Below are 27163 nucleotides of genomic sequence, written 5' to 3'. Positions count from 1 at the left end.
GACCTTTTTAAAACAATAACAACCTCTCAGCAGCAGGTCCATGATTGAGCTGTGCCAGCAGTGTGAATGTGCAAATATGGACTGCTGCTAAAATTTGGCTGCTTCAATAGGAGCTGTCTGATCCCTCTGAAATGGACCTAACTGAAGCAGGTTTTTCAGGACAAGATAATATCAGGTTAATTGCCCAGCGTAATAGCACCCCCAGGTCCCAATCCCCATCTAGCTGTGGAAGCTCATTGAATGAGTATGCACCAATCACATACTTTTAGCCTAACTACCCTCAGAAGGTTGTTGTGTGGATGAAAAGGAGAGGAGCATAATGTAAGCTGCTCCAATCCTCATTATGGAAAAAGTGGGATATAAATGAAATAAATAATATAGAAAGATAGACACAGACAGAGAGGATAGGTGGATAGATGATAGTTTTCTAAAGTAGAGGCTACAGGGGGTGGTGGAGAGGGAAAGCTTAAGACAGAGGAATTGGCTTTTGGGCAGCAAGTAAATATGGTTTCCATCTCCAGGTTAAGGAATTCCTAGAAATTTGGGGGATTGAGCCTGCAGGGGGTGAAGTCTGAGGATGGGAGGGAGATATATAATACCATAGAATTCACCCTCCAAAGTAGCTGTTTTGTCCGTGGGTAGTAGGGTTCCCAGCTTCCAAGAGGGGGCTGAACATCACCCAGTATTATAACTGCTCTCCATAAGATCAAGATCAGTTCCCCTGGAGAAAATGGCTACTTTAGAAGGTGGACTCTAAGGCATTATACCCTGCTGAAGTTGCTTCCCTCTCTAAATCTCATCATTCCAAGGCTCCTCCCCACAAATCTCTGGTAATTTCCCAACCTTGAGCTGGCAACCTTAAGGGGGAACTGATCTCTGTAGCTGAGAGATCTGTTGTGATTCCAGGAGATCTCTGGGCCCCACCTGAAAGTTGCTAACCCTAGAAAATGAGACAGAAGCAGAAAAGGGAGAGGCTATGGAGAATTTCAGTAAAGGGGAAGAAAAAAAATGGAAGAGGAAGAAATGAGATGTCTTCCACAAGTCCTTGCTATAGTAAATTCTCTGTCTTAATATTGACACTAATGGACATCTGGGAGAGTAAGTCATCTGGTAATTACCCAGATTTTGCAGAAGGCCAGTTCTAAGGTATCTTGGTATTGCAATTGATTTCTCTGGTCAGAATCCAGTAGAGTTTGCTAGTAAAACTTCCCTTGAAATTCCTTTGATATTGTTTTTGAGTAGGAATGCCTGTCTCAACTACAACACCTACACCAAGTACAACAACCACCACTGCTACTACTACTATAACAACTACTACAAGTAAAACTACAGCTATAACAACAACAATACCATGCACAACTGAGGAAACAGAATCATGGACACCAGGTAAGTATTTATTTACAAATATATATATTCATCTTTTATTTCACAACTTTAGTATAAAGTTCTACAGGTAGATCTGTGTCAGCATTTGTATTTCTGAAATTACCCAAAGTATAAAAAAACATTTTGAGGATATCAAGAATGCACATGTTATGAAGCTATATTGAAGAATATTGTCCTATCTTCATTAGCTGGTTTTAGGTCTCATTTTAATTGTATATTTAGAAAAACACGTTTACAACTGCCATTTATGTTATACCTTTGTAGTTCTATGGACCCGTGCATCCTTGCAGCCTTGTTCATGTATTTCTTTATAAATTATGTTTAACCTTGATTAGACTTTGGAGTTGGGATGGGACTATTATCTCCTGAGTAGTGCTAGTTTTTTTTTTAAAAAAAAATGCTATCTGGCCCAATCAAGTAGGTATGTGTGTGTCTCTCTGGCTTTTTTTGAGCAGGAATGCACAGGAATGCAGTTCCAGTTGGCTTGGTGTCAAAGGGTGTGGCCTAACATGCAAATAAATTCCTGCTGGGCTTTTTAAATAAAAATCTCAGTATAAAACAATGGTGCCATCAGAGGGTGTGGCCTAATATGCAAATGAGTTCCCGCTGGGCTTTTTCTGCCAAAAAAGCCCTGTATGTGTATATGTGTGTGTATACATGGGTATGTATATGTGTGTGTGTATATGCATATGCAGAGCTTTTTTTTGTAGAAAAAGCCCAGTAGGAACTCATCTGCATATTAGGCCACACTCCCTGACACCACCATTGTTTCACACAGGGTTTTTTTGTAGAAAAAGCCCAGCAGGAGTTCATTTGCATGTCAGGCCACACCCCCTGACATTAAGCCAGCCGGAACTGAGTTTCTGTGCATTCCTGCTCAAAAAAAGCCCTGTGCATATGTGTGTGTGTGTATATGTATATGTATGTGTATGTATCTCATCTCGTTTCGTCTGTCTGTCTGTCTCTGTATGTCTGTCTGATTTAATCTAATCTATCTAATCTATTTTATTTTATCTAATCTATCATATCTTATCTATCTATCTATTCATTAACCTGATGTATATGAGGGAGGCAGAGGTTGGGATAGATGCCTGAAGCAGTTGTAAGCAAGGCTTTATATGCTCAGTTGATGCCTCTAAAGATGCCCGTCTATATGTGCATCGGAATAATACTGCCCTGAATTGAGTGCATATATACTGAGAGCAGGGATACATGCTTCCATTTCCTGAGGCCACTAACTGAGCACAACTAACCCCAGAGATCAGTTCTACAAATTGCAGATTATTTCCACTTTAGAATTTAATCAGGATATTTCCTCAGAAATCAAATGAGAATATCAATAATATAAACAAGGATGTTAGGAGATATTTTTAAACTATTAACATGCATAGTTAAAAGGTATGAAGTAGCATGAAATTCAATTTAGGATACATATACAGCATGACATTAAAAATGACTTCTAATTTGGACAATTATCCATTATTCTTAGGAGTTTAATATTGTTAATCAACCAATTGATCAAGTAATTAGCATTATACCTAGATATATGTGCATGTGAAGAAAACAATAATTTCAAATAAACGTGTTTGTGTTAAGCCTGCTTCAGCAGGGAGGTGGGATATAACAGGAAGGAAGGAAGGAAGGAAGGAAGGAAGGAAGGAAGGAAGGAAGGAAGGAAGGAAGGAAGGAAGGAAGGAAGGAAGGAAGGAAGGAAGGAAGGAAGGAAGGAAGGAAGGAAGGAAGGAAGGAAGGAAGGAAGGAAGGTTAGGACTTAGATCCCTACAGGTTTTCCAAAGATGGAGGGATTTGTATTCATAGAGGAAAATTTTTTTATCATTCTCTTCCTGCAGTGACCTGAAATGCCCCCTGAAATAATACTCTGGAGGGACAGAGGCCTACTAAAACAGGATCTATAGGGCCTCTAAAGCTGTCACAGCAGAGGAGAGTGAGAAAGTAACATGACCTGAGAACATATCCTTACACCCCTGGAAAACTTTTGGGTGATCTAAACCAAGTGTGTTTAAATTGCAGAAAACATTTTAAAATGTATTTCCATATAACTGAGGTTTTTATTAATGATTTAGTCGATCAAAACATTTTAATAAATTAAACTAACTGCTTAAATGACAACATTTCCAGGCCTACATTAATCAGTATGATTTCTTCTTGCTCTATAGAGACTTCAACGGTCATAACAACGACACCAACAAAGCATTCCAGTACTACATCAACCACCCCAACAACCACCACTTCTACTCAGACACCAAGTACAACTACAGCATTCCCTACCACCACCCCATTTGAAACCTCAACCACCACTTTGCCCACAACAACGCCTACTGAGACATCAACCACAACCACATCAACAGCCCCCCCATTCACCACTACAGAGACTACATCAACCACCCCAACAACAACAACCACTTCTACTCAGACACCAAGTACAACTACAGCATCTCCTACCACCACCCCAGTTGAAACCTCAACCACAACTTTGCCCACAACAACGCCTACTGAGACATCAACCACATCAACAGCCACTCCATTCACCACTACAGAGACTACATCAACCACCCCAACAACAACAACCACTTCTACTCAGACACCAAGTACAACTACGGCATCTCCTACCACCACCCCATTTGAAACCTCAACCACAACTTTGCCCACAACAACACCTACTGAGACATCAACCACAACCACATCAACAGCCACTCCATTCACCACTACAGAGACTACATCCACAACTACATCAACCACGCCAGCAACAACAACCACTTCTACTCAGACACCAAGTACAACCACAGCATCCCCTACCACCACCCCAGTTGAAACCACAACCACAACACTGCCCACAACAACGCCTACTGAGACATCAACCACAACCACATCAACAGCCACTCCATTCACCACTACAGAGACTACATCCACAACTACATCAACCACACCAGCAACAACAACCACTTCTACTCAGACACCAAGTACAACCACAGCATCCCCTACCACCACCCCAGTTGAAACCACAACACTGCCCACAACAACACCTACTGAGACATCAACCACAACCACATCAACAGCCCTCCCACACACCACTACAGAGACTACATCAACCACCCCAACAACAACAACCACTTCTACTCAGACACCAAGTACAACTACGGCATCTCCTACCACCACCCCATTTGAAACCTCAACCACAACTTTGCCCACAACAACACCTACTGAGACATCAACCACAACCACATCAACAGCCCTCCCACACACCACTACAGAGACTACATCAACCACCCCAACAACAACAACCACTTCTACTCAGACACCAAGTACAACTACGGCATCTCCTACCACCACCCCATTTGAAACCTCAACCACAACTTTGCCCACAACAACACCTACTGAGACATCAACCACAACCACATCAACAGCCACTCCATTCACCACTACAGAGACTACATCCACAACTACATCAACCACGCCAGCAACAACAACCACTTCTACTCAGACACCAAGTACAACCACAGCATCCCCTACCACCACCCCAGTTGAAACCACAACCACAACACTGCCCACAACAACGCCTACTGAGACATCAACCACAACCACATCAACAGCCACTCCATTCACCACTACAGAGACTACATCCACAACTACATCAACCACACCAGCAACAACAACCACTTCTACTCAGACACCAAGTACAACCACAGCATCCCCTACCACCACCCCAGTTGAAACCACAACACTGCCCACAACAACACCTACTGAGACATCAACCACAACCACATCAACAGCCCTCCCACACACCACTACAGAGACTACATCAACCACCCCAACAACAACAACCACTTCTACTCAGACACCAAGTACAACTACGGCATCTCCTACCACCACCCCATTTGAAACCTCAACCACAACTTTGCCCACAACAACACCTACTGAGACATCAACCACAACCACATCAACAGCCCTCCCACACACCACTACAGAGACTACATCAACCACCCCAACAACAACAACCACTTCTACTCAGACACCAAGTACAACTACGGCATCTCCTACCACCACCCCATTTGAAACCTCAACCACAACTTTGCCCACAACAACACCTACTGAGACATCAACCACAACCACATCAACAGCCACTCCATTCACCACTACAGAGACTACATCCACAACTACATCAACCACCTCAGCAACAACAACGACTTCTACTCAGACACCAAGTACAACCACAGCATCCCCTACCACCACCCCAGTTGAAACCCCAACTTCAACCACAGCATCATCTACAAGTATCTCCACACATATCTCAACTACAACACCGGGGACAACTACACCATGCTACTGTGAATATGAGGGGAATACATATTGGCCAGGTGAATATTTCTGATTTTGTTTATGGAGTTAATTTTGTACTGAGCAAATTTTCATTTATTATTGTTAGAAGCCATGTAAAATATAAAACTAGAAGCAATTCAGTGAATCTAATTTGTTTTTTTGGTGGGGGGGACTCATATGTTACTTTAATATTGCCAGCACATGGAAACATTTTTTTGTGTAGGTTGAATATGTGCATATGTTAGGATTGTAAAACTGAACACACAGGTAAAAGTGAGTTCCATTGGATTCAGCTTGAGGCTTGCCTCAGTCAGGCATATGAAATTCAACTGCTTCCCATCTACACAAGCATATCTTTTGGGCTGCATTTTGAAATGTGCACTTGAAGGCCCACATATGCATTTACTATTTTGATTTTATGTGTCTTTTTATGGTATGGACAGAAATATAAACTTAGTTTTGTCAGAAGTTAGATAAAAATAGGTATATTTGTTCTTGTTCTTTTCACTCTTTCTGGTAGGAAGGAGTTGGAGTTGGATGAACTCTGCTTTTAATTTTTGAGGAACCTACAGCCCAATCCAGACATAAATGGCGGCCGGCTGTGGCATAGCTGCCACGCCGCTAGTAGACTTTCTGAGGACTTCGGCTTGCTGGAGCGTGGAGAAAGGAGAGGCATAGCTTGCCGTGAGGGAGACGGTTGCCATGGTAACACTGCTGGCATAGGCATGCAAGGGAGGCGGAGGCAGCCGAAGGGGAGGACCAGCCCACCCATCCCCATTGACCAGTCCTGGTGCATGCGCCACAGCCAATGATAGTCAGGGATGGAGAGAGGCGGCCCCAGAGAGGCTGATAGCCATCCCCAACCCACCCCCAAACAGAAAATGGAGCCAATGATGGGCAGACCATCAAAGGCAAAGGAGAGACATCCCACCAACATGGAGAGGGAACAGGAGTGAGGCTGGGCATGCATGCACGAGGAGCCTGGCTTGGTGGCGAGGCAGGGGTGGAGGCGAGACAGGCCTGCACAGGACCACTGAGAAGCTGTCAATCCCCTCACACCCTCATGCTGTCAAAGACTTTGCCAGTGGCAGGCAGATAAGCAGGAAGTACCAAGTGCAGGAGTTAACTGTCATAGACAGCGGCTGGAATTTGTCTCTGGGAGTGAGCAGCCCAGCAGCAGACACCCCCCCTACCCAGAGACCCTCTGTGCTGCCCTGACGCCTCCTGCCATGTGCACAGAACACCTTCCCTGGGGGCCGCAGAACTCAGTGCGAGTGCATCAGCTGCAGAACTCTGAGTCCTCTTCATCAGCCGCCCCCCCTTAGCACCCTGCATACAATAGCCCTGTGGGGTTGGGTAGGCTGTCAGCCCTGTCAGGCTAAGGGGCAGCACTCACCTCCCCTTTCCAGCCATGCGGGGGGCAGCACGGTGTCTCATAGACCGTTTCCACCTCCCTGAAACCAAGTCTGCCCACCCTCCCAGGCATTCCCTCAGAGAAGCCAATGATGGGGGGGTGGGGGGGGTTTGCCCAGGGAACGTGCAGCAGATGCCAAGCAGGAGAGACAACATAGGTCAAGCTCAGACTTTATTTTTCTGGAACAGACTGCAACAGTCTCCCTCACGCATGCTGGGCAGTCTCGCCATGGGTGGGGCTCCATTCAGAGCGGCGGGCAGAAACAGCTGATGGAGTGGGGGGGCAGTGGAGCGACACATGCAGAAGCCTCTGTGTTGGAGTCTCACCTGTAAAATGGAGACAGAGATCAAGAGCACCTGCTGTACTAGTCTGCTGCTTCATCTTCCTGGGCTTGTTTACCTTATATGGGCCTTTTCTCGTTGCCAGCTGTCCCTAGTTTCCTTATTGAGAATATTACCAAGCGCATTCCTTATTGCTAAATTGCTTTTAACCTGCATATATGTTCTACCTTCTGCAGAAAAAGAGGAAGTTCTTCTTAAGCTTGCAGCTGGTGTCCCAGCTGGCCTTTAGCAACCCTGCTGCTCTGCGGTTTGCTCAGGATGTTACAAATTTTGCTGCTTGTCTTCTTCGTTTGCTTAGCTGGCAGCCAGTTCCCCTCTTGCTTAGGCAAAAGATTCTAACAGCATTTCTGTGGGCCTTATTAATTCTAAGCATTTCTGAGCCATATATATATTGATTAGATATTGATATAGATTTGTTCTCTTTTGATCCACTGCTATACTATTAGCAGGGCTTTTTTGTAGCAGAAACTCCTTTGCATATTAAGCCACACTCCCTGATGTAGCCAATCTTCCTGTAGTTTACAGTAGGCCCTATACTAAGAGCCCTGTAAGCTCTTGGAGGATTGGCTACGTCGGGTGTGTGGCTTAATATGTTCCTGCTGCAAAAAAGCCCTGACTATTAGGGATGAAGAGAAAAAAAAGTCTTCCATTCATTTATCATTGACAGTTTAAGCTGTGGCTTTTTCTTTTGCAGAATGCCTTGATTTTAAGAAGTTAAAAAGCACCATGTGCTAAAATCAGAAGGCACTTTCACTTTTATACTAAAACTAGGGTTGCCAGGGGATGGGGGGACTTACTAGGAGAAAGAGGAAGGCCCAGACCACATTGCCAGTTTCACACAGGAAGTAATGCCATCACACTCTGCTATCTGGGTAAAAACTAGGGTTGCCAAGTCCAATTCAAGAAATATCTGGGGACTTTGGGGGTGGAGCCAGGAGACATTGGTGGCAGAGCCAGGAGCAAGGGTGTGATAAGCAAAATTGAACTCCAACGGCGTTCTGGCCATCACATTTAAAGGGACAGCACACCTTTTGAAATGCCTTCCTTCCATAGAAAATAATGAAAGATAGGGGCACCTTCTTTTGGGGCTCGTAGAATTGGACCCCCTGGTCCAATCCTTTTGAAACTTGGGGGGTATTTTGGGGAGAGGCACTAGATGCTATACTGAAATTTTGGTGCCTCTACCTCCAAAAACAGCTCCCCCGGAGCCCCTGATACCTGCAGATCAATTCCCCATCATTCCCTATGGGAATTGTTCATGGAGGTGCATAATAGCTGTGGGGGTGGGGCTTCCCCCGCCGGCCAGCTGGCTGGGGGAGGGGGGAAGCCTGTAAAACCAGGGGATCCCCCGCTGGGACCTGGGGATTGGGAAGCCTAGTAAAAACACTATGGTAAAAATATCTTCTATCATAGCGTTTTTGCCCAAATACCAGAGCATCACCTGAATGTCACTGATGTGATGGCATCACTTCCTGTACAATGTCACTGATGTGGCCTGCACCTTCCTCTTCCTCCTGTAAGTCCCTCTACTAGCCAGCTGATCAGTGGCTGAGGGGCAGGGCTTTGGGATGGAGGACCTCTGCCTCTGCTGTGGGTTCTGGCAACCCTAGTTAATATACATATAGATGGTATTGACTGAGGAATATGAAAAAGTATAGACTTGGCAATATGAAAAGGTTGTGCTAACATTAATTGCCAGTGTGTATTCAATCTGCTCACTTTGCAAAGCAGGGGCTTCCTTTATTGCTGCAGTCCACTGAGGACCCACCAAAACTCGTTCTTGGTAGTAGTGGATCCTCAGGAAAAACATAGAGGCCAAAGTGGGAGTCCTTTGGTGGGAGAGAGAAATCAGCAGCTATCACCCTTCCCTCTTCTGCAAATGGAACAACTGCATACATGCCAGTTATCTATTTTAAAAAGCAACCCTCCCCCCCCCCCCCACCAAAGAAATCACTTTGAAATCAAGCATTTAAAGTTCATGGTTTCATTCTTTGGAACAAAACAAAACGGGCTTGCTCTGTAGTAAAAATTTAAATAATAGTTTAAAATTGAGATTTGCCTTTTCTGCTTTAGAATTCCACGAGGTTTTGTCACCCAAAGTAAATGGTTGCCAAATTTCAACAGCAGATTTTATATTTTCAGTTGGAGCATGTAATGGAATTTTAGTGAATACAAACTTAAATCCATCATGGTTCAAGTGAATGTGATTTTCAGGCAGGCTGTCCTTAAATTAGTCTATAAAGGGTTAAGAGAATTTCTCAGCCGGAGGGGTGGAATCCATTATAATGTGCTGGAATTTCTCCAAAAATTCTCGCCTGGGATTTCAAAGGCTAGATGATTCTGCAAAAGTCTAATACTTGGTTTTGCTTATCTATAATTTGAAACATTTCTGTGGTATAAATCTATACAAAAGTTATCCATTACTTGTGGTATATTACATATTTACAATTTTTTTTTTGAAAGTTACAATTTTATTTAACCCCTCTCTTTCAAACTACAGGTGAAACTGTTACCACAGGACAACATCATGATGTTTGTTTTCTTGCTAACTGCTCACTATGGTGTAAGATAGAAGTTTTCAATTGGACTTGTCCATCTACAAGCACAGTGATGTCAACAACAAGCACAGTAGTACCATCTACAACCATAAAAAGCACCACAAGTACTCCAAATGTAGGCCTAGCCAATACTACAATTCCTACAACATCACCACAGATAAAAGAACCATGTTTAAATGGAACTGTTCAGGTTAGTAATTTTTAATAATTTGACATTATAATTAATATGAGGATATGCAGTTATTTTGCTCTTTTTTCTGTCTCTCCCATAAACCTTCACATTGTTTTTAAAAACGTCTTCTGATTTAAAATAAAAGGTTATAGAGTATTTGCGAGAGTGACTGAAAGGGGGAAACAACTGTCTTCATTTTGTGCGTACTGTAGAGTTAACGTTTTCTATTCTTTGTATCAAACACCCAGTCTACATTGTGAACTCACAGGGCGTTTTCACACTGACCTTAATCGGCAGCGACGCCCCTCTTCACCGTGCAGGATCTGCGCGGATTTCGCACCAATTGCCGCGGAGCACCCGGAAGAGCCGCAAAGTGCCGCGGCTTTTGCGGCGCAAATGGAAACTGCCAAAAACCAGTTTCCATTTGCGCCGCAAAAGCCGCGGGACTTTGCGGCTCTTCCGGGTGCTCCGCGGCAATTGGTGCGAAATCCACGCAGATCCTGCACGGTGAAGAGGGGCGTCGCTGCCGATTAAGGTCAGTGTGAAAACGCCCACAGTTTGCACAAGTCCCAGTACTAGTGGTATCTGACCCTGTCAAGCAGAATAAAATATATACTAAAGACCAAACACAACAGTGAAGATTTTTACCACATTTAGTTGCCTTTTTAGATCTATTGCAACATAATGGGGGAAATGTAATTAAAAGAAAGTAGTTTATTGGGTATGTTTTTTTCCTTTATATAATCAGTCACATTATTTGTGTAAATAGATGCATTACATCTTATTCCAAAATCCTGCTGAATGAGGCCACCCAGATTCAGGAGTGGCATTTTACCTCCACTATAACCACTTTGCCATGTGTACCACTTTCTTTTACTTGATAGTAGTGAATGGCAATCATTCACTTACATGTCAAAAATGAAAAGAGTATATTCACAGACAGCACTAACGAGGGGAATAAATTTGCTCAACACCATAGGTCCCTTGCAGTTAAGAACCAAACATACTGGAAGACTGGGAAGCCATTTAGATTCAATGAACAGCCAGCAGAGTTCAGCTCATAAATTAGAGACTTCCTGTTTTTATTTTGCCTCTATAGGACACTATCCTGTCCACAAAGCCACCTGTGAATAGCAGAGAGTCCCTCCAAAATGGCATGGGAGTGGCCCATGGGCCTGCAGCAGCAAGGACAAATAGGGAAAAATCAAAGAAAATCCCAGATCCCCTGCACAAGCAGAATCTGCTCAAGCAAGGGCCCCTTTGGACTCAAGCATGGTTGGATTGTAGAGAACAGAAATACAATCCTAAACAAAGTTAAATCCTTCTAAACCCATTATGTTCAACACAGAAGTGCAATTCTGCTTAGAATTTTGCTGCAAGATACATTCATATTACATTAAGAGGCAGAATTTTAATCTGTTTTGTTATCTGGTTCTAACTCACATGAATTAGCTTGGTTTCAGTATATTTAAGTCTCCACAAAAGGCATGTGTACAAGTCTGTATTGGGTACTGTATGTTTAAAATTACACACATTTTTAAACAGAAACATGCCTGTGACCTTTGGGATATTAATATCTTCTCCAATTAGTTTAAATCTATTTGGGCATCAACTTCCTTCCTCTAATAGAAGTGCTATGTATTTGTTTTCTTTCTTCTCAAAATGCAGCCTGGTGAATTTTGGTGGATATGCAATTGTACCCAGGCCATATGCGTTGAAAATGACACATGGCACGTGGTTCCTGTAGAATGTGTACCACCACCTGAGCCCCAGTGTTCCAATGGGCTTGCCCCTGTGCAAGTGATAGATGACAATGGGTGCTGTTGGCACTGGGAATGTGATTGTGAGTACATATATGGGGTCACTGCGGTGTATGGTGGAGGTACTTGTGAATTTCCTGCATTGTGCAGAGGGTTGGACTAGATGACCCTGGAGGTCCCTTCCAACTCTATGATTATATACAGAGAGAGAGAGAGAAAGAGAGAGAGAATTTTTTAAGTGTTCTAATGAGTGGGGAAAGCTATTGAAGTAAAAACTGTAAACTTTTAAGCCAGTCTACCTCTATTTGGAATTCAGCTGAGACATCCTGTTTTCTCTGCCACCAAGTTCTCTCTCTGGGGGGGCAACAACTTGCACATTGGCTTATTTCTCCTCCACTCACTACCCATTTGTATCTTTTCCATTGAATACAACTTGTAGAAGACTAAGTTTGTTGGGCCTGATAGCAACTAATGTGGCTGACAAGAATTTACTTGAAGTTGCTGTATCCGCAATGAACTGCAACAAGAGTTTCTCTCTTATTAAGTATACTTGATTTCTTGTTACCAGGGTTTTGTTTTTTTGAGATATAATGCACCAGAATTGGCCTGGCCAGCATTCCGGCTGGCTTGGCCAGCATTCCGGCTCAAACAAAGCCCTGCAACATCCCAGGAGCCTCCTTGGACTGAGTCATCAAAGCTCTTCACCCACTGCTTAGTGTGTGCTGCTTGGCTGGCTCTAGAACCCAGTGGGCACCTGGTGTGTTTTTCCCAGGAAGCTGGCAGTGGCTGCTGCCGCCCATGTAAGTGCTGTGGGTAGGGTGGCCATAATATCTGCAGGCCAGCCAGGGACACCTTGAGGGGGGGATGAATGTGTGTGTGCGCGCGCAAAGCGCGCGCCCGCCAAAAACAGGAAGTGACGTCATGCCACTGCCGGAAACAGGAAGTGACATCACTTCCCGTGACATCGTTTTCCCTGCACCACCTGCCGGAAGCAGGAAGTGACATCACTTCCTGTTACATCATTTCCCCCAAATGCCACTGCCGGAAACAGGAAGTAAAATGAGTACCCAGCTTGCTGGGGGGAAAGTGTAGATGACCGGGGAAGGCAATGACAAACCACCACCTAAAAAGGTCTGCCGTGAAAACGTGAAAGCAGCGTCACCCCAGGGTCAAAAACGACTGGTGCTTGCACAGGGGACCTTTCCTTTCCATTGGTAATAACGGCTAGGAGCACCTTCATTGGAGGCTCATAGAATAAGACCCCCTGGTCCAATCTTTTTGAAACTTGAAGGGTGTTTTGAGGAGAGACACCAGATGGTATGCTGAAAATGTGGTGCCTCTATCTCAAAAAACAGCCCCCCAGAGCCCCAGACACCCGACAATTCTCCATTATACCCTATATCAATTCTCCATTACACCCTATGGGAATCAGTCTCCATAGGGAATCATGGAGAGCCCAGCAGACATTTCCCTCTTCCCCTCTGCTTTCTGATGACCCTGAAGTGGGGAGAGGGCCTCCAAACTGGGGGATCCCTTGCCCCCAACCTGGGGATTGGCAACCCTATCCCTCAGGCTGCTTTCACGGCCAGCGGCTGGCCAATCTCGACTCTCGTCCGGCTTTCCTCCCTGCCGCGCTCCCCCCACAGGCGCTCCTCCGATCCTGAGGAAAGAGCAAAAGCAGCCCTCCCTCCCAGCAGAGAGACATGCTTTGCAATCCATTAAGAGAATACTGGCACATTCAGAGTTTCTGTAGTAATTCATTCTGCCCGCATTCTATTACATCCTATGAATGCAACAACTCCTAGTCATTGATCCCAGTACTAATATTATTGGTCATTTCAGGAACGTTATTTGTGGGCAGTGTAAAACTTTTACTCACTTTATCTTCCACCCTCAAATAACTATTACAAAAACAACCTAGATTCTCCTTTCCTAAAACTAAGAAGTATTTCCTGATGCCACCCTGCCACCCCAGATCTGAGGACTCTCACATGCCTCTATTAAAAGATGCTCAGAAGTACTTTCCACAACTTCCAATGGCAAACAGAAAAGGATTTCACACACACACACACAAAAGATTGCCTTTAAAACACTATAACTCTTTCTTGGGTTTTGCTGTAAGTTCTATGGAACTAGACCCTCTTTTTTGTAAGCTCTTGGAGGATTGGCTACATCAGGGGGTGAGGCCTAATATGCAAAGGAGCTCCGACTAGAATTCCACCTCTGAATAATACCCATCTTGATAGACCAAAGGTCAGTATAAGACAGCTAGAAAGCAGTATAAGCAGCTAGAAAGTGTCTTTGGCTTGGCATGCAGAAGGTCCCAGGTTCAACCCTGGCATCTCTAGTTAAAAGGATCATGTCATGTGAAGACCTCCACTTGAAACCCTGGAGAGCCAATGCTAGCTTGAGCAGACAATACCCATCTCGCTAGACAAAAGGTCAGTCTACAGCAGACTGGAAGAGTCTGTGGCTCAGTGGCAGAGCACCTGCTTAGCATCAAAGAATCACAGAGTTGGAAGGGACCTCCAGGGATCCGAAAGAAAGAAAGAAAGAAAGAAAGAAAGAAAGAAAGAAAGAAAGAAAGAAAGAAAGAAAGAAAGAAAGAAAGAAAGAAAGAAAGAAAGAAAGAAAGAAAGAAAGAAAGAAAGAAAGAAAGAAAGAAGAGAGAGAAGGAGGGGGAAAAAAGACAACAGGGGGTTGGTCTTTTCCACAACAAGCCTCTTGTCGGAGACAGATATTATCTCTCTTTTAAAAAAAAATATACACCACCACCACCATAACAACATCCAGAGAGCCAACAAGCAACCTTTACACCAAGCAGCCTAAGCACCCTGTGATAGACAATTTTACACAGCAAAGTGGGAGAGGAAACCCCAATTTTAAAAAGCAAGCTGGCCTAAGGATAGGGTTGCCAAGTCCAATTCAAGAAATATCTGGGGACTTTGGGGGTGGAGCCAGGAGACTTTGGGGGTGAAGCCAGGAGACATTGGGGCGCAGCCAGGAACAAGGGTGTGACAAGCATAATTGAACTCCAAGAGAGTTCTGGCCATCACATTTAAAGCGACAGCACACCTTTTTAAAATGTCTTCCTTTCATAGGAAATGAAGATGTTTCCCTCTCTCCGCCCCCACCCTTTCTGGCTAGTCGGCTCTGAAGAGGGGATTGGCCTCCCTACTCACGAGTTGCTGCCAAGGGAGGTGCAAAAGCACATGGTCCTGGGGCTTCCCTCCTCTCCGTTCCTGGCTAGTTGGCTCTGAAGGGGGGGATTGGCCTGTCTACTCACGAGTTGCTGCTACAGGAGGTGCAAAAGCACATGGCCCTGGGGCTTCCCTCCTCCCCGTTCCTGGCTAGTTGGCTCTGAAGGGGGGATTGGCCTGTCTACTCACGAGTTGCTGCTACAGGAGGTGCAAAAGCACATGGCCCTGGGGCTTCCCTCCTCCCCGTTCCTGGCTAGTTGGCTCTGAAGGGGGGATTGGCCTGTCTACTCACGAGTTGCTGCTACAGGAGGTGCAAAAGCACATGGCCCTGGGGCTTCCCTCCTCCCCGTTCCTGGCTAGTTGGCTCTGAAGGGGGGATTGGCCTGTCTACTCACGAGTTGCTGCTACAGGAGGTGCAAAAGCACATGGCCCTGGGGCTTCCCTCCTCCCCGTTACTGGCTAGTTGGCTCTGAAGGGGGGATAGGCCTGTCTACTCACGAGTTGCTGCTACAGGAGGTGCAAAAGCACATGGCCCTGGGGCTTCCCTCCTCCCCGTTCCTGGCTAGTTGGCTCTGAAGGGGGGATTGGCCTGTCTACTCACGAGTTGCTGCTACAGGAGGTGCAAAAGCACATGGCCCTGGGGCTTCCCTCCTCCCCGTTCCTGGCTAGTTGGCTCTGAAGGGGAGATTGGCCTGTCTACTCACGAGTTGCTGCTACAGGAGGTGCAAAAGCACATGGCCCTGGGGCTTCCCTCCTCCCCGTTCCTGGCTAGTTGGCTCTGAAGGGGGGATTGGCCTGTCTACTCACGAGTTGCTGCTACAGGAGGTGCAAAAGCACATGGCCCTGGGGCTTCCCTCCTCCCCGTTCCTGGCTAGTTGGCTCTAAAGAGGGGATTGGCCTGTCTACTCACGAGTTGCTGCTACAGGAGGTGCAAAAGCACATGGCCCTGGGGCTTCCCTCCTCCCCGTTCCTGGCTAGTTGGCTCTGAAGGGGGGATTGGCCTGTCTACTCACGAGTTGCTGCTACAGGAGGTGCAAAAGCACATGGCCCTGGGGCTTCCCTCCTCCCCGTTCCTGGCTAGTTGGCTCTGAAGGGGGGATTGGCCTGTCTACTCACGAGTTGCTGCTACAGGAGGTGCAAAAGCACATGGCCCTGGGGCTTCCCTCCTCCCCGTTCCTGGCTAGTTGGCTCTGAAGGGGGGATTGGCCTGTCTACTAACGAGTTGCTGCTACAGGAGGTGCAAAAGCACATGGCCCTGGGGCTTCCCTCCTCCCCGTTCCTGGCTAGTTGGCTCTGAAGGGGGGATTGGCCTGTCTACTCACGAGTTGCTGCTACAGGAGGTGCAAAAGCACATGGCCCTGGGGCTTCCCTCCTCCCCGTTCCTGGCTAGTTGGCTCTGAAGGGGGGATTGGCCTGTCTACTCACGAGTTGCTGCTACAGGAGGTGCAAAAGCACATGGCCCTGGGGCTTCCCTCCTCCCCGTTCCTGGCTAGTTGGCTCTGAAGGGGGGATTGGCCTGTCTACTCACGAGTTGCTGCTACAGGAGGTGCAAAAGCACATGGCCCTGGGGCTTCCCTCCTCCCCTTTCCTGGCTAGTTGGCTCTGAAGGGGGGATTGGCCTGTCTACTCACGAGTTGCTGCTACAGGAGGTGCAAAAGCACATGGCCCTGGGCTTCCCTCCTCCCCCAAACACCCCAGTTTTCCCTCCCCTCCCCATCTTACCTTCTTCTCTCTCCGCTCTTCCATCTCTAGTTAACTGCAGTCGGGCGGGAAGCCTGGAGGCGGAGCCTCCAGGGCAGGCAGCAGGGCCCAATCTGGTGAGAGCCCTGGTGCCTGGCATGCCCCCCTCGCCTTCCAGGTGCCCCTGTGATTGGCTGGGGGAGGCAGGCTGCCTTGTAATTGGCTTCATCATTAAAAAAATAATGGAGAAAAAATGACGGACAGGGGCACTGGACAATCCGAAACTCTGAATGAGTCCCGAGCTTGGCCAATCGGGACATGGGATTCAGGAGGCGGGGGCGGGACTTTCCCGGGAGGGCGGGACGTTCTGGCCACCCTAGCTGTGGGGTGTACCTCGCTGGGGCTGGGTGTTCCAGGTGAGTGCACTCCAATAACAATGGGAGAGGCCACTGCCACCAGTCCAGAGCCAGCCAGTGGCTTCCTCCTGCCTCACTCTTCCCTTCCCTGATGGGTGGGCAGGCTGAGGTGACACATTAGGCTTCATTGCACATGTGGGGGTGCCACGAGCAGAACATGGCCAGTGGGCACTCCCCATTGCTTAAACTCACTGTGGTTTGGAAGGGAACTCAGGAATACTGGGCTTCCAGACTTTTTTGCTCCCCCCATTTTAACCCTCAGGATGACCCATCCTTTGTGTTGGCAACATCTCTTCCATCCACCCCTTTCCTTTCCTCCGCCCAGCAATGATAGCAACAGCAGAAGAGGGGGAACTTTGCAGGGGAGGGAACTTTCTCTGCCTCCCTCCTTCCCAGTCACCCTGAGCCCTGGTGGCTGGTGAGCAGGGATGGGTGGGTGGGTGCTCGCCTCCCCACATGGGGGGGCTCTCCATCAGGCAGATCTCCCTAGAAACAGCCATCGCCATGCTGGGCTAGTAATTCTGGTGAGTCTTAAGTTTGGCACAAGCTGGAAAATGAGTGCATTTTGTTGGCTCTGCAAACAAAAGAGCATTTTGGCACCGGTGGTTGGGTGGATGGGCAAGAGCCAGAATTTGTCAAAGGGTGAGGGGGAAAAAGAAATGGTTATTCTCAGAAGTGTTCAGATGAGGTGGCAGTGGGGTGTTTTGTGGGAGGGGCATAGTGAAGATGGCAGAACATGGGTTAGTTTTTCTCCCACTGCTGTGTGGGTGTCAGCCCTAGGGTGGTGAATGTACTTTTTCAGCTGAAGCAATTGTTGATTCTGAATGGGGGAGAAGAAGGTAACATTTATCTAGCTTAATTAATGACGATTACAGGGGCTGGAGATGGGAACAATCATGTGGGTCTTCTGAAACAGTTGGGGAAGGAGGATTAGTGTGGGACCTGTGATGTGGACAAAAACCCCTCTCTGAAAATGTTTGCCCTTTATGTAGGTGCTTTGCTATGAGTCAGACGCATCCCACTCTGCCCTTGCATAATCCTCTTGTCCATTTCCTCTGTTTCCTACAAATAGGATTTTTAAAAGTTGCATTTACAAATGACCAACAGTCATATTAAATGCAAAATGCAGTTGAAAGAGTTTCTTTTGGGTTCTATGGAAATGTTGTGAAGATGGATGAAGCCTTTAATTAGTCTCCATTCCCCAACCCAGACAAAGCCTGAATAAACATGATGTCAGGGAGTTTATATGTGATGCAAGGAGGTGTGGCCTTATCTGCTAACGAGCTCCTGTCAGGGGTGTGGCCTTATATGCTAATGAGTTTGTTTACTCTTTTCATATTCTTCTATGAGCTGCTAAGCAAATTTTATTATTTCTCTAAAGGCTACTGCACAGGCTGGGGAGATCCTCATTATAAGACGTTTGATGGCTTGTACTACAGTTACCAAGGAAATTGTACCTATACCCTGGTGGAGGAGATTAACAAAAATATAGACAATTTTGGGGTCTATATAGACAACTATCATTGTGACCCACGAGAACCAGTCTCCTGTCCACGCACGCTCATTGTGAGGCATGAGACACAGGAAGTGCGCATAACAACAGTCAGAGAGGTCCCCTTGAAAGTACAGGTATGAGAAAATGGCTTATATTTCAGCACTGATTTCAGAAGTGTAATTACAATGCAGGTGGGCTAAACTCAGTTAACTTTATATTGATAGATCTAAAAGTAGCCCACATGTCATTTCTATCCTATCTCCCCTTCCCCATTTTAGGTGCTTGTAAATGGGCAGACAGTGGCTCTGCCTTACAAAAAATATGGTTTGAAAGTTTATGAGTCAGGTGTAAATCAAGTGGTGGAAATTCCTGAACTTAAGATGAATGTGACCTACAATGGAATGGCCTTCACAATTAGACTGCCCTATCAACTATTTGGTAATAACACCCAGGGACAATGCGGTAAGGATGCTTTTTGTTTGTGCTGAAACACTAAAAACATGATAATAAGAAAAGCATTGTAAAGGCAGACACATTCTGAAAATACGTTTACACAGCCAGTTTAAAACATGATAATGCCAATATTTGCATATCATATGTGAGCTATTTGCTTCATTAGTTGGAATTGTTTTTATGTCAAGTAAAGCATACATCTAATGAAAATTACAAAGGTTAGCCCTATCATGCAAAACCCCAAATGGTTGTATAAACTGACTTAACATTAAAATGATCCTCAGCCTATTACTTATACATTATGGAAACACAAAGATCAACTCATCTGTGAACTCCTCTGCTTTTTGTCAATGTTAGGCACGTGCACCAACAATACAGCAGATGACTGTAGGTTACGCAATGGAACTCTTGCCTCTACCTGTGAAGTAATGGCAGATAACTGGATTGTTAATGACCCATCAAAGCCCCAATGCATTCCACTCCTCCCACCTTCAGGACCACCAACAATCCCACCTTTGCACCCCTGCAAACCTTCTCCTCTCTGTGAGCTCCTACAAGAAAGGTATGTGTGTTCCACATGGCTTTCACTTGAATTTTGCTTGTGTTTAATATGAATTTTTCTTCCTTGCTTAAAGTCTGCTTTGTCTGTGGTTGTCTACTCTTTCAGTAATTTTAATAAGAAATACTCCCTGTGTAAGCACAACTGATTTCTTCCCAAAGATGCCTGGATATAGCTTATTATGGTTTTATGACACATTCCTGTCCACTTTTTAATCCAATTACAGAATTGCATTTTAGGTTAATGGTATGTTAATTAATTCCTTTATCCCAGCTTTAATTAATGATGTTTTGTATATTACTTATTTCCATGGAGTGTTGTGTGGCTGAAAAAACTATTGCACAAAATATAATTGAGTGAGGAATACAATCAAATATGGAATGTGTACTGATTTCAGCATGATTTCAGTGCAAATGTTGCAACTGACATCCAGACTGATTTCACACTAACTTTGCTCCGTGGCTGGCTTCCCTTTTTTCTCCAGAGCAAGCTTAGCGATTTCGCATAAGCTGCTCCGCGTCGCCATTTTTTGCCGAGGCAACCCCCGATTTGACATGCGGCAACGTAAACTAGAAAAAACAGGTTTATGTTGCCACACATCAAATTGAGGGTTGCCTCGGCAAAAAATGACAGCACGGAGCAGCTTGTGCAAAATCACTAGCTTGCTCCTACTGACTGACACAAGTGTTACAAGAAATGCTGGGGGCCCTCCTCTTTTTATGGGGAAATTAGAAGAGACAGATCCTTTTTGAGCAGAATCTTCACATTGTGTATACCAGGACTTACTCTGGAGAGAGAGAGAGAGACTTTGAAAGGACCAGACCAATTTAATTAAGAAAGGAATTTTTAATGAAAGAATAATAATATTTTAACATACACGCAAGTGGAATTTAAGTTAACACACACAAACAAACACCAGAAAATAGTAGGTAGCAGAGTGGATAGAGGGTGAAGTTAGGCGGGAGGGGAATTATAGCTACCTGTCCTGGAGAGTTGAAATTCAGGAAGAAGAACAGTACAACAACTAGCGTCCTACTGAGAAGAGTACTCAAATGAATCTGGGGCTGCGAGGCTGAAGGTGCCAAGACACACACATTGAGCAGGTCCAGAGGCAAAAATGTAACCTCAGGGTGTAGGTGGTCAAGATGCACCTTGGAACAATGTAAGATTGGATTATGAAGTTGTGAAACAATGTATGCAAGGGCAAAAAAGATGGTTTTGCTGAGACAAACAAAGGGTCTCAGGAAATTTGGGTGATGGGTTTGGATGTTACTAATGGGTACTGATAACTCAATACCAGAAAGGTGATGGGAGAAGAATTGAGGATGGGTAGTGTAATTAGATTAGTCAGGTGCAGTCAGGAAGGCAAGTACGGTAGCTTCCTGAGATAGAAGCAGGGAAATCAGAAATTAGAACTAAAATGTTAACAGGACATACTGATAGATTATTGACACAAACCAGAGGTATTATAGACAAAGACAAAAGGCTGGCGGAGAAGACAGAAACCCAGGTGGAAAGACTTTCCTTAATCCATGCATTCCATGGAAGCTGAGAGGCCGATAGGATTAACCAGGTGTCTGATTGCTCCCAAGCCTGGGGCCACAATTTAGCCAGAGATAATGAGATTGATGCATATTGATCTAATTTGCCCAATGCCTCCATGGGCTGGACCTCTAGGGCATAATGCTTTTGGAACTGGAGCTTCCTGTCTAGGTGCTGTAAAACTCCATTTTGTGTGCCAAACCTGGCTGAGGTTGTCCCAGGGTCCAACAGTATTAAGGATGTCATGTGTTACTGAGGGGTGCCCATGCTGCTGTGCAGCTTGGCTGTCCCTACACAAGGAACGTATGTGAGCAGGGCAAATAGGTGGACTAACAAAAGGGCTCCATAATTTATTATCCCTGATGAGGCCCATCCTGTTTCACAATAATGCCAGATTGCCTCCGGTTAATTTTTTTTTTAAGTCAAAATCAGGTTTTATTGACATTTCCATATATCCATAAACAATAACTGACAGCATAGTATATATACAAGTAATAAAACCCATCCACCACCAAGCCAACACCAACACCCAACACCTCCGGTTAATTTTTAAATGTTCAGAACATAGAAGGTGTTACTAGCAAAATAAAACATCCCCCTAAAGCCAAACAATTTGAACAAACAATATTATATAACATTATAAGGCTTATAATTGTATATATCATCTGAGAACATCCCACAGTTCTGGAGATTAAAGTTTATTATGAAAGTACTTCACGATAATATCTATGATACCATAGCTGTTACATCTGCTTTTAATGTTTTAATGCATCATACCAATACGTGTAATGAGTTTAATGTTCCTGTGACTATGATTTTATATGAAATGTGTGCAACATATCATGGAGGTTTAGATGAGTCACTCTTTTAATACAATTTAAGAGACTACTTTGAAGTTCTTTTGTAGTTCGGGATGTCTGCTGTAGTGTTTTGTATGCACAAATTTATTTAAAACATGCACCTTTAAAATTTGATCAACATTATATGATTAAAAAAAAAAAGAAGAACCAGAAGGCAAGGGTTCCACCTCTTCAACCAATTAATGAGCGAGAGCCAGAATGGTGTAGTAAAAGAGTGTCAGACTATGATCTGACAGACCCAACTTCAAATCCCAACTCTGTCATGGAAACTTACTGGATGACCTTAGGTCAGTCACACATCCTCAGCTTTGCCTATGTCACAGCATTGTTGTCGGTATAAAATGGAGAACAAGCAAACTATCTGAGCTGCTTAGGGTCTCCACTGGGGAGAAAGACAAGGTAAATAAGTTAATAGTGCCACCTATGAACAAGGATTCTGCAAGTCTTTCTGCATTTGTTATTCTAGTATCTGTGGAATCCTTGGCCTGAACAACTTCTTGACTTCAACAAGAAAATTTTATTGACAGTTCCAGAATTCTAGCCTGCAACAAATTCTGTTGTCCTCTCCCAGTTTAAGGAAATAAGAATCCAAGCTTCTTTTCAAACTATTATTCAAGACATAATGAGAATTAAAACTTTTGTTGATGAAATGAGCACAGATTGTTCAATGAATAATATTGATTGCATTTTGCTTCATCTAGTGTATTCAAGAAGTGTCATGAGGCTGTTGATCCCCGGCACTACTATGCAGCCTGCTTATTCGATAGCTGCCGCATTCCTGACCGTAACATAGAATGTGCAACTCTTCAGATCTATGCAGCAACCTGTGCAGATCAAGGTGTCTGCATTGACTGGCGAAATGACACCAATGGTTTATGTCGTAAGTGTATGATTCTCATATGGAGTTGAAAGCACTAAAATAGCCATAAAGTTAAATAACAAGTATTAGCTCAGATACTGTATACCCAAATGCAAGGCATTATTTGCATAGCAGTATGATTCTATCTCTTGTGTTGTAGAGACTAGGTTTCCTGTAGCACCCAACCAAAACACACACACATGCTCTACTACTCCTACCTAGGATACTTTGCTATTAGATTCTTTATTGATATCTGCAAAAGCTTATTGAAATAGTTTTACAAGCCTTTTTATTATAGGTGTATGCAACAGGTTCTGCTAAAAAAAAAATATAATTCTATATATTTAACTTCATTGCTCTGAAAATGCTTTAGTCACATGCAACTAAAAAGTTTGCATTATCCATTTTGAAGGCCAGAAACTGGCAAGCTAGTGGTTGGGGAAAAGGAGAAGAGTGAGTGAGGTAGAAAGGCTGTTCCCTTTCCCTCCTTTTTGCCACACTGTCATGGTGCCCAAAAGTGGATTGTTTTCCAGAATGTGAAACTACTTTTTCTGTATAAACAACAAAAATCAATAAGTAATTTCATGCTTATAATGCTAAAAACAGTAAACACACTACCAAGCAATATATTACGGGGAGGGACGATGGCTCAGTGGTAGAGCATCTGCTTGGGAAGCAGAAGGTCCCAGGTTCAATCCCTGGCATCTCCAAAAAAGGGTCCAGGCAAATAGGTGTGAAAAACCTCAGCTTGAAACCCTGGAGAGCCGCTGCCAGTCTGAGAAGACAATACTGACTTTGATGGACCAAAGGTCTGATTCATTATTAGGCAGCTTCATATGTTCATTAGATTCAGTACAAATAGGATTAAAAATATACACTTCTAAAATTATGTTAGCCAAATACAAAATAAATTACAGTATAAAGACACAATTCAAATAGTATATCAAATAGCATAAAATACTACATCAATATATTATGAGCATTAAAAAAAAGAAAATAAGGTGCAAAAAGTAGAACAAAGTAGGAGTCAAGTGGCACCTTTAAGACCAACAAAGTTTTATTCAGAATGTAAGCTTTCGTGTGCTCTAAGCACACTTCATCAGATGAGGAATCAGGAACAGTGAGTGGAGCTACATATAGCTGATAAGCAGTGGTTTAGAATGCAGAATGGTATAAATTGACAGGTTTCTCTTCTCCTCAACCCTCCCTTTTACACCCCTGTTTGAGGGTCAAATCATACAAGACTTTTTTTTAATGACAGCAACTACAGGGAACATAATTTTAAGGATTCTAGGGATTCAAGTAATTCCCAAGGCAGTTTTTTGTCCCACTTGGAGTTACACATGCAGCATGTGTATCTTCAGCATGGGCTAAATAAGTCCCACCCTTGGGTCAGTTTAGCTTGGGAAAACATTGCAGCGGAAAGACAAGCGCTCCTTCTCCTTCCGTGCCACAGTCTAGAGCTGAACTGGATGTGAGGAAAGCAAGTTATGTCCTGGGCACCCAGATCCAACTTATAAAAAAACCTCTTGTGTAGTTTGGTCCTCCTCAGTTGCTGGTAGCTTGCTCTCCTTGTGTGGGAAGTCTGCACACTACCCCTTCATAAGACCTGTTCCTGGCTGAAAATTGTTAAATAGGTATATGTGGGATATTGTTTTTAGAAAGAATAATTGGGATAATGCCATTGATTTTTTTTTTCAGTCTTTCATCTCTTTTCTTTTGTGTATTAATTTAGCTATCCAGTGCCCATCTGGGAAAAATTACAAGGCATGTGGTCCATCTGTAGAGGAGACTTGTAAATCAGGGTAATTACTTTTATGACCTTCCAGTCTCAGTACTATTCATCTGTATAAACTGATGAGTTCCTTGGTGTCATTATTTAGTAAAATGTTTGTGTACTTTCCTGCTCCTTGTTGGTAGCCTAAAACAAATGTGCTGGAAATTCATGAAACAGCATCTATCCCCAAATTCCTAAAGGTAGTAATGGCCTAGTACTTGTTTATGCACTCTCCTGCCAAGCATTCAGTGTGTATGGTTGATAAGGGACTACTTCCCCTGTTCCATGAAGTGACATGTGCTACAGGTATTGCTGGTAGTCTGCTGAGCCCAAGTTGCAAGATTTACATCACCTTGTTGAGGGGAGAGGAATATATGAATCTGCCTGTCCATGCATAGCTTGATGCCCTCACATAATGCCTTATCACACGTTAGCCTGAGGTGGGAGGAGCATACCTGCTTCCTCCATGAGGGCACAGTCTTCAAATGGATGTATGAGTATACCTCACTCAGTTAACCAGCACTTGGGTATTCTCAGATGCATGTGTGGACATTTTCCCATTAAAAAGTTGTCTGGAGTTTGACTGCCAGTGCCTCCCACACATGGTGCAGGAAGAGAGTTGGAGGGACTTTCCTCTCTTGGGCAGGACTTGAACATGGAGGCAGGAGGAAGCAGCAGAGAAGAAATGTGGGGTAGGAGCTGGGGAGGCATGGACAGAGACTTTGGCAGTGAAAGGAGATGGGAGGGGGGCTCAACAGCCCCCCCCCCTACATTGAGGGTCAAACAAGGGGGTGGAGCGAGGAGGAAAGTCTCCCAAGGATTGTCTATCAGGTGAGCCCTACTGGGGGCTGAGGGAGTTTGGAGAGCTTGGTGGTGCTCTAATCTAAGGGGAAAGATTTATGCAGTGGGCATAAGGCTGACCAGGGAGGAAAAGCACAGGAGAAACCTAGAGGTGCTGGAGAGCATCAGGGAAACTGTATGCAGGAGAGAGGGAGTTGAGTGCTTGTCAACTTCCCTCCTTCTGCAGTATTTGAGGTCATAGATGAGCCAGCTAACTGAAAGTCACACCCTGCAGGACCCTGCTGCACCAAGCTTGGAGCCAGCAGCCCCAGGACTTGACAAAAGTATTCTGAGCGATATGCTCAAGCCATATCTGATATGCTAATATAGGTTATTTCATACACACATTATGTAAACATAGCGTCACAGAAGACAAGTAGCTCTGTGCTGCTTGAGTTTTAAGAACATAAGAGAAGCCATGTTGGATCAGGCCAACGGCCCATCAAGTCCAACACTCTGTGTCACACAGTGGCAAAAAATTTTATATACACACATACACTGTGGCTAATAGCCACTGATGGACCTGTGCTCCATATTTTTATCTAAACCCCTCTTGAAGGTGGCTATACTTGTGGCCGCCACCACCTCCTGTGGCAGTGAATTCCACATGTTAATCACCCTTTGGGTGAAGAAGTACTTCCTTTTATCCATTTTAACCTTTCTGCTCAGCAATTTCATCGAATGCCCACGAGTTCTTGTATTGTGAGAAAGGGAGAAAAGTACTTCTTTCTCTACTTTCTCCATCCCATGCATTATCTTGTAAACCTCTATCATGTCACCCCGCAGTCGACGTTTCTCCAAGCTAAAGAGTCCCAAGCGTTTCAAAGCGTTTCAAAGAGTCCCAAGCGTTACAGTTTTGAACTGTAGTAGCTCATGAGTCAGCTAATGTATGGTCTTTGCTACCTGAAAGGTAGTGAAATTCCTAATTCTGTTGTTTATCTCACCCTTGTTACTTTTTTACTGTGCCTACCAACATACACTGATTCCAAGGCCCAGCACAAACAAATGTCTGAAACCTACATTACCTCTACAATGTAGTGCAGTAAGGACAGAATAATCGAGAACATTCTCTGCTGGTGGTTCATGCAGTGATGGTGAAAGATATTCATGTTAGATTTGTTATATAATTGATTTTAACTGCTATCAATGTAGCCGGCTGTATAAGAATAATTCTGGTTTGTTTTTTGTTTTTGTCTTTTTTTAAATCTATAGTAGCTTAACAGGAGTTAATGAAACACAAGTGGAAGGTTGTTTCTGCCCTGCCGGGACAACACTTTATGACTCTGGTGTGGATATTTGTGTTGAAACCTGTGGTAAGTTTGGGTTCCATCTCTTTTTTTCTTTCAAATATATTTATTAATTTAAAATGTCTATCCAGAACTGTGCCACAAGTAATGAAGATTTTCTTTATTCTGCTTACAGGATGTGTTGGACCAGATAATATACCAAGGGCGGTAAGATGCTTGCTTATTTGTGCTGATCTTTATGCATTCAATTTTATTTTATTTTTCTC

At 44.4% G+C, this 27163-nt stretch overlaps 1 protein-coding gene across 1 annotated transcript in view; it reads left to right on the top strand.

Moving 5' to 3' along the window:
* The window catches only part of MUC2 (mucin 2, oligomeric mucus/gel-forming), a 115203-nt gene that overhangs the window by 73459 nt on the left and 14581 nt on the right, over positions 1-27163 (top strand). The window contains exons 34-44 of the mRNA XM_060262401.1: positions 1243-1386; positions 3564-5678; positions 9553-9578; positions 11878-12052; positions 18647-18894; positions 19039-19222; positions 19571-19775; positions 22876-23054; positions 24769-24838; positions 26863-26963; positions 27073-27104. Of these exons, the coding sequence (XP_060118384.1) occupies positions 1243-1386; positions 3564-5678; positions 9553-9578; positions 11878-12052; positions 18647-18894; positions 19039-19222; positions 19571-19775; positions 22876-23054; positions 24769-24838; positions 26863-26963; positions 27073-27104 (3479 nt within the window). The remainder of the gene's footprint in view (positions 1-1242; positions 1387-3563; positions 5679-9552; positions 9579-11877; positions 12053-18646; positions 18895-19038; positions 19223-19570; positions 19776-22875; positions 23055-24768; positions 24839-26862; positions 26964-27072; positions 27105-27163) is intronic.

The sequence above is a fragment of the Heteronotia binoei genome, chromosome 21 (assembly GCF_032191835.1).
Source record: "Heteronotia binoei isolate CCM8104 ecotype False Entrance Well chromosome 21, APGP_CSIRO_Hbin_v1, whole genome shotgun sequence".
Classification (NCBI taxonomy): Eukaryota; Metazoa; Chordata; class Lepidosauria; order Squamata; family Gekkonidae; genus Heteronotia; species Heteronotia binoei.
This window is presented reverse-complemented; position numbering and strand designations above follow the sequence as displayed.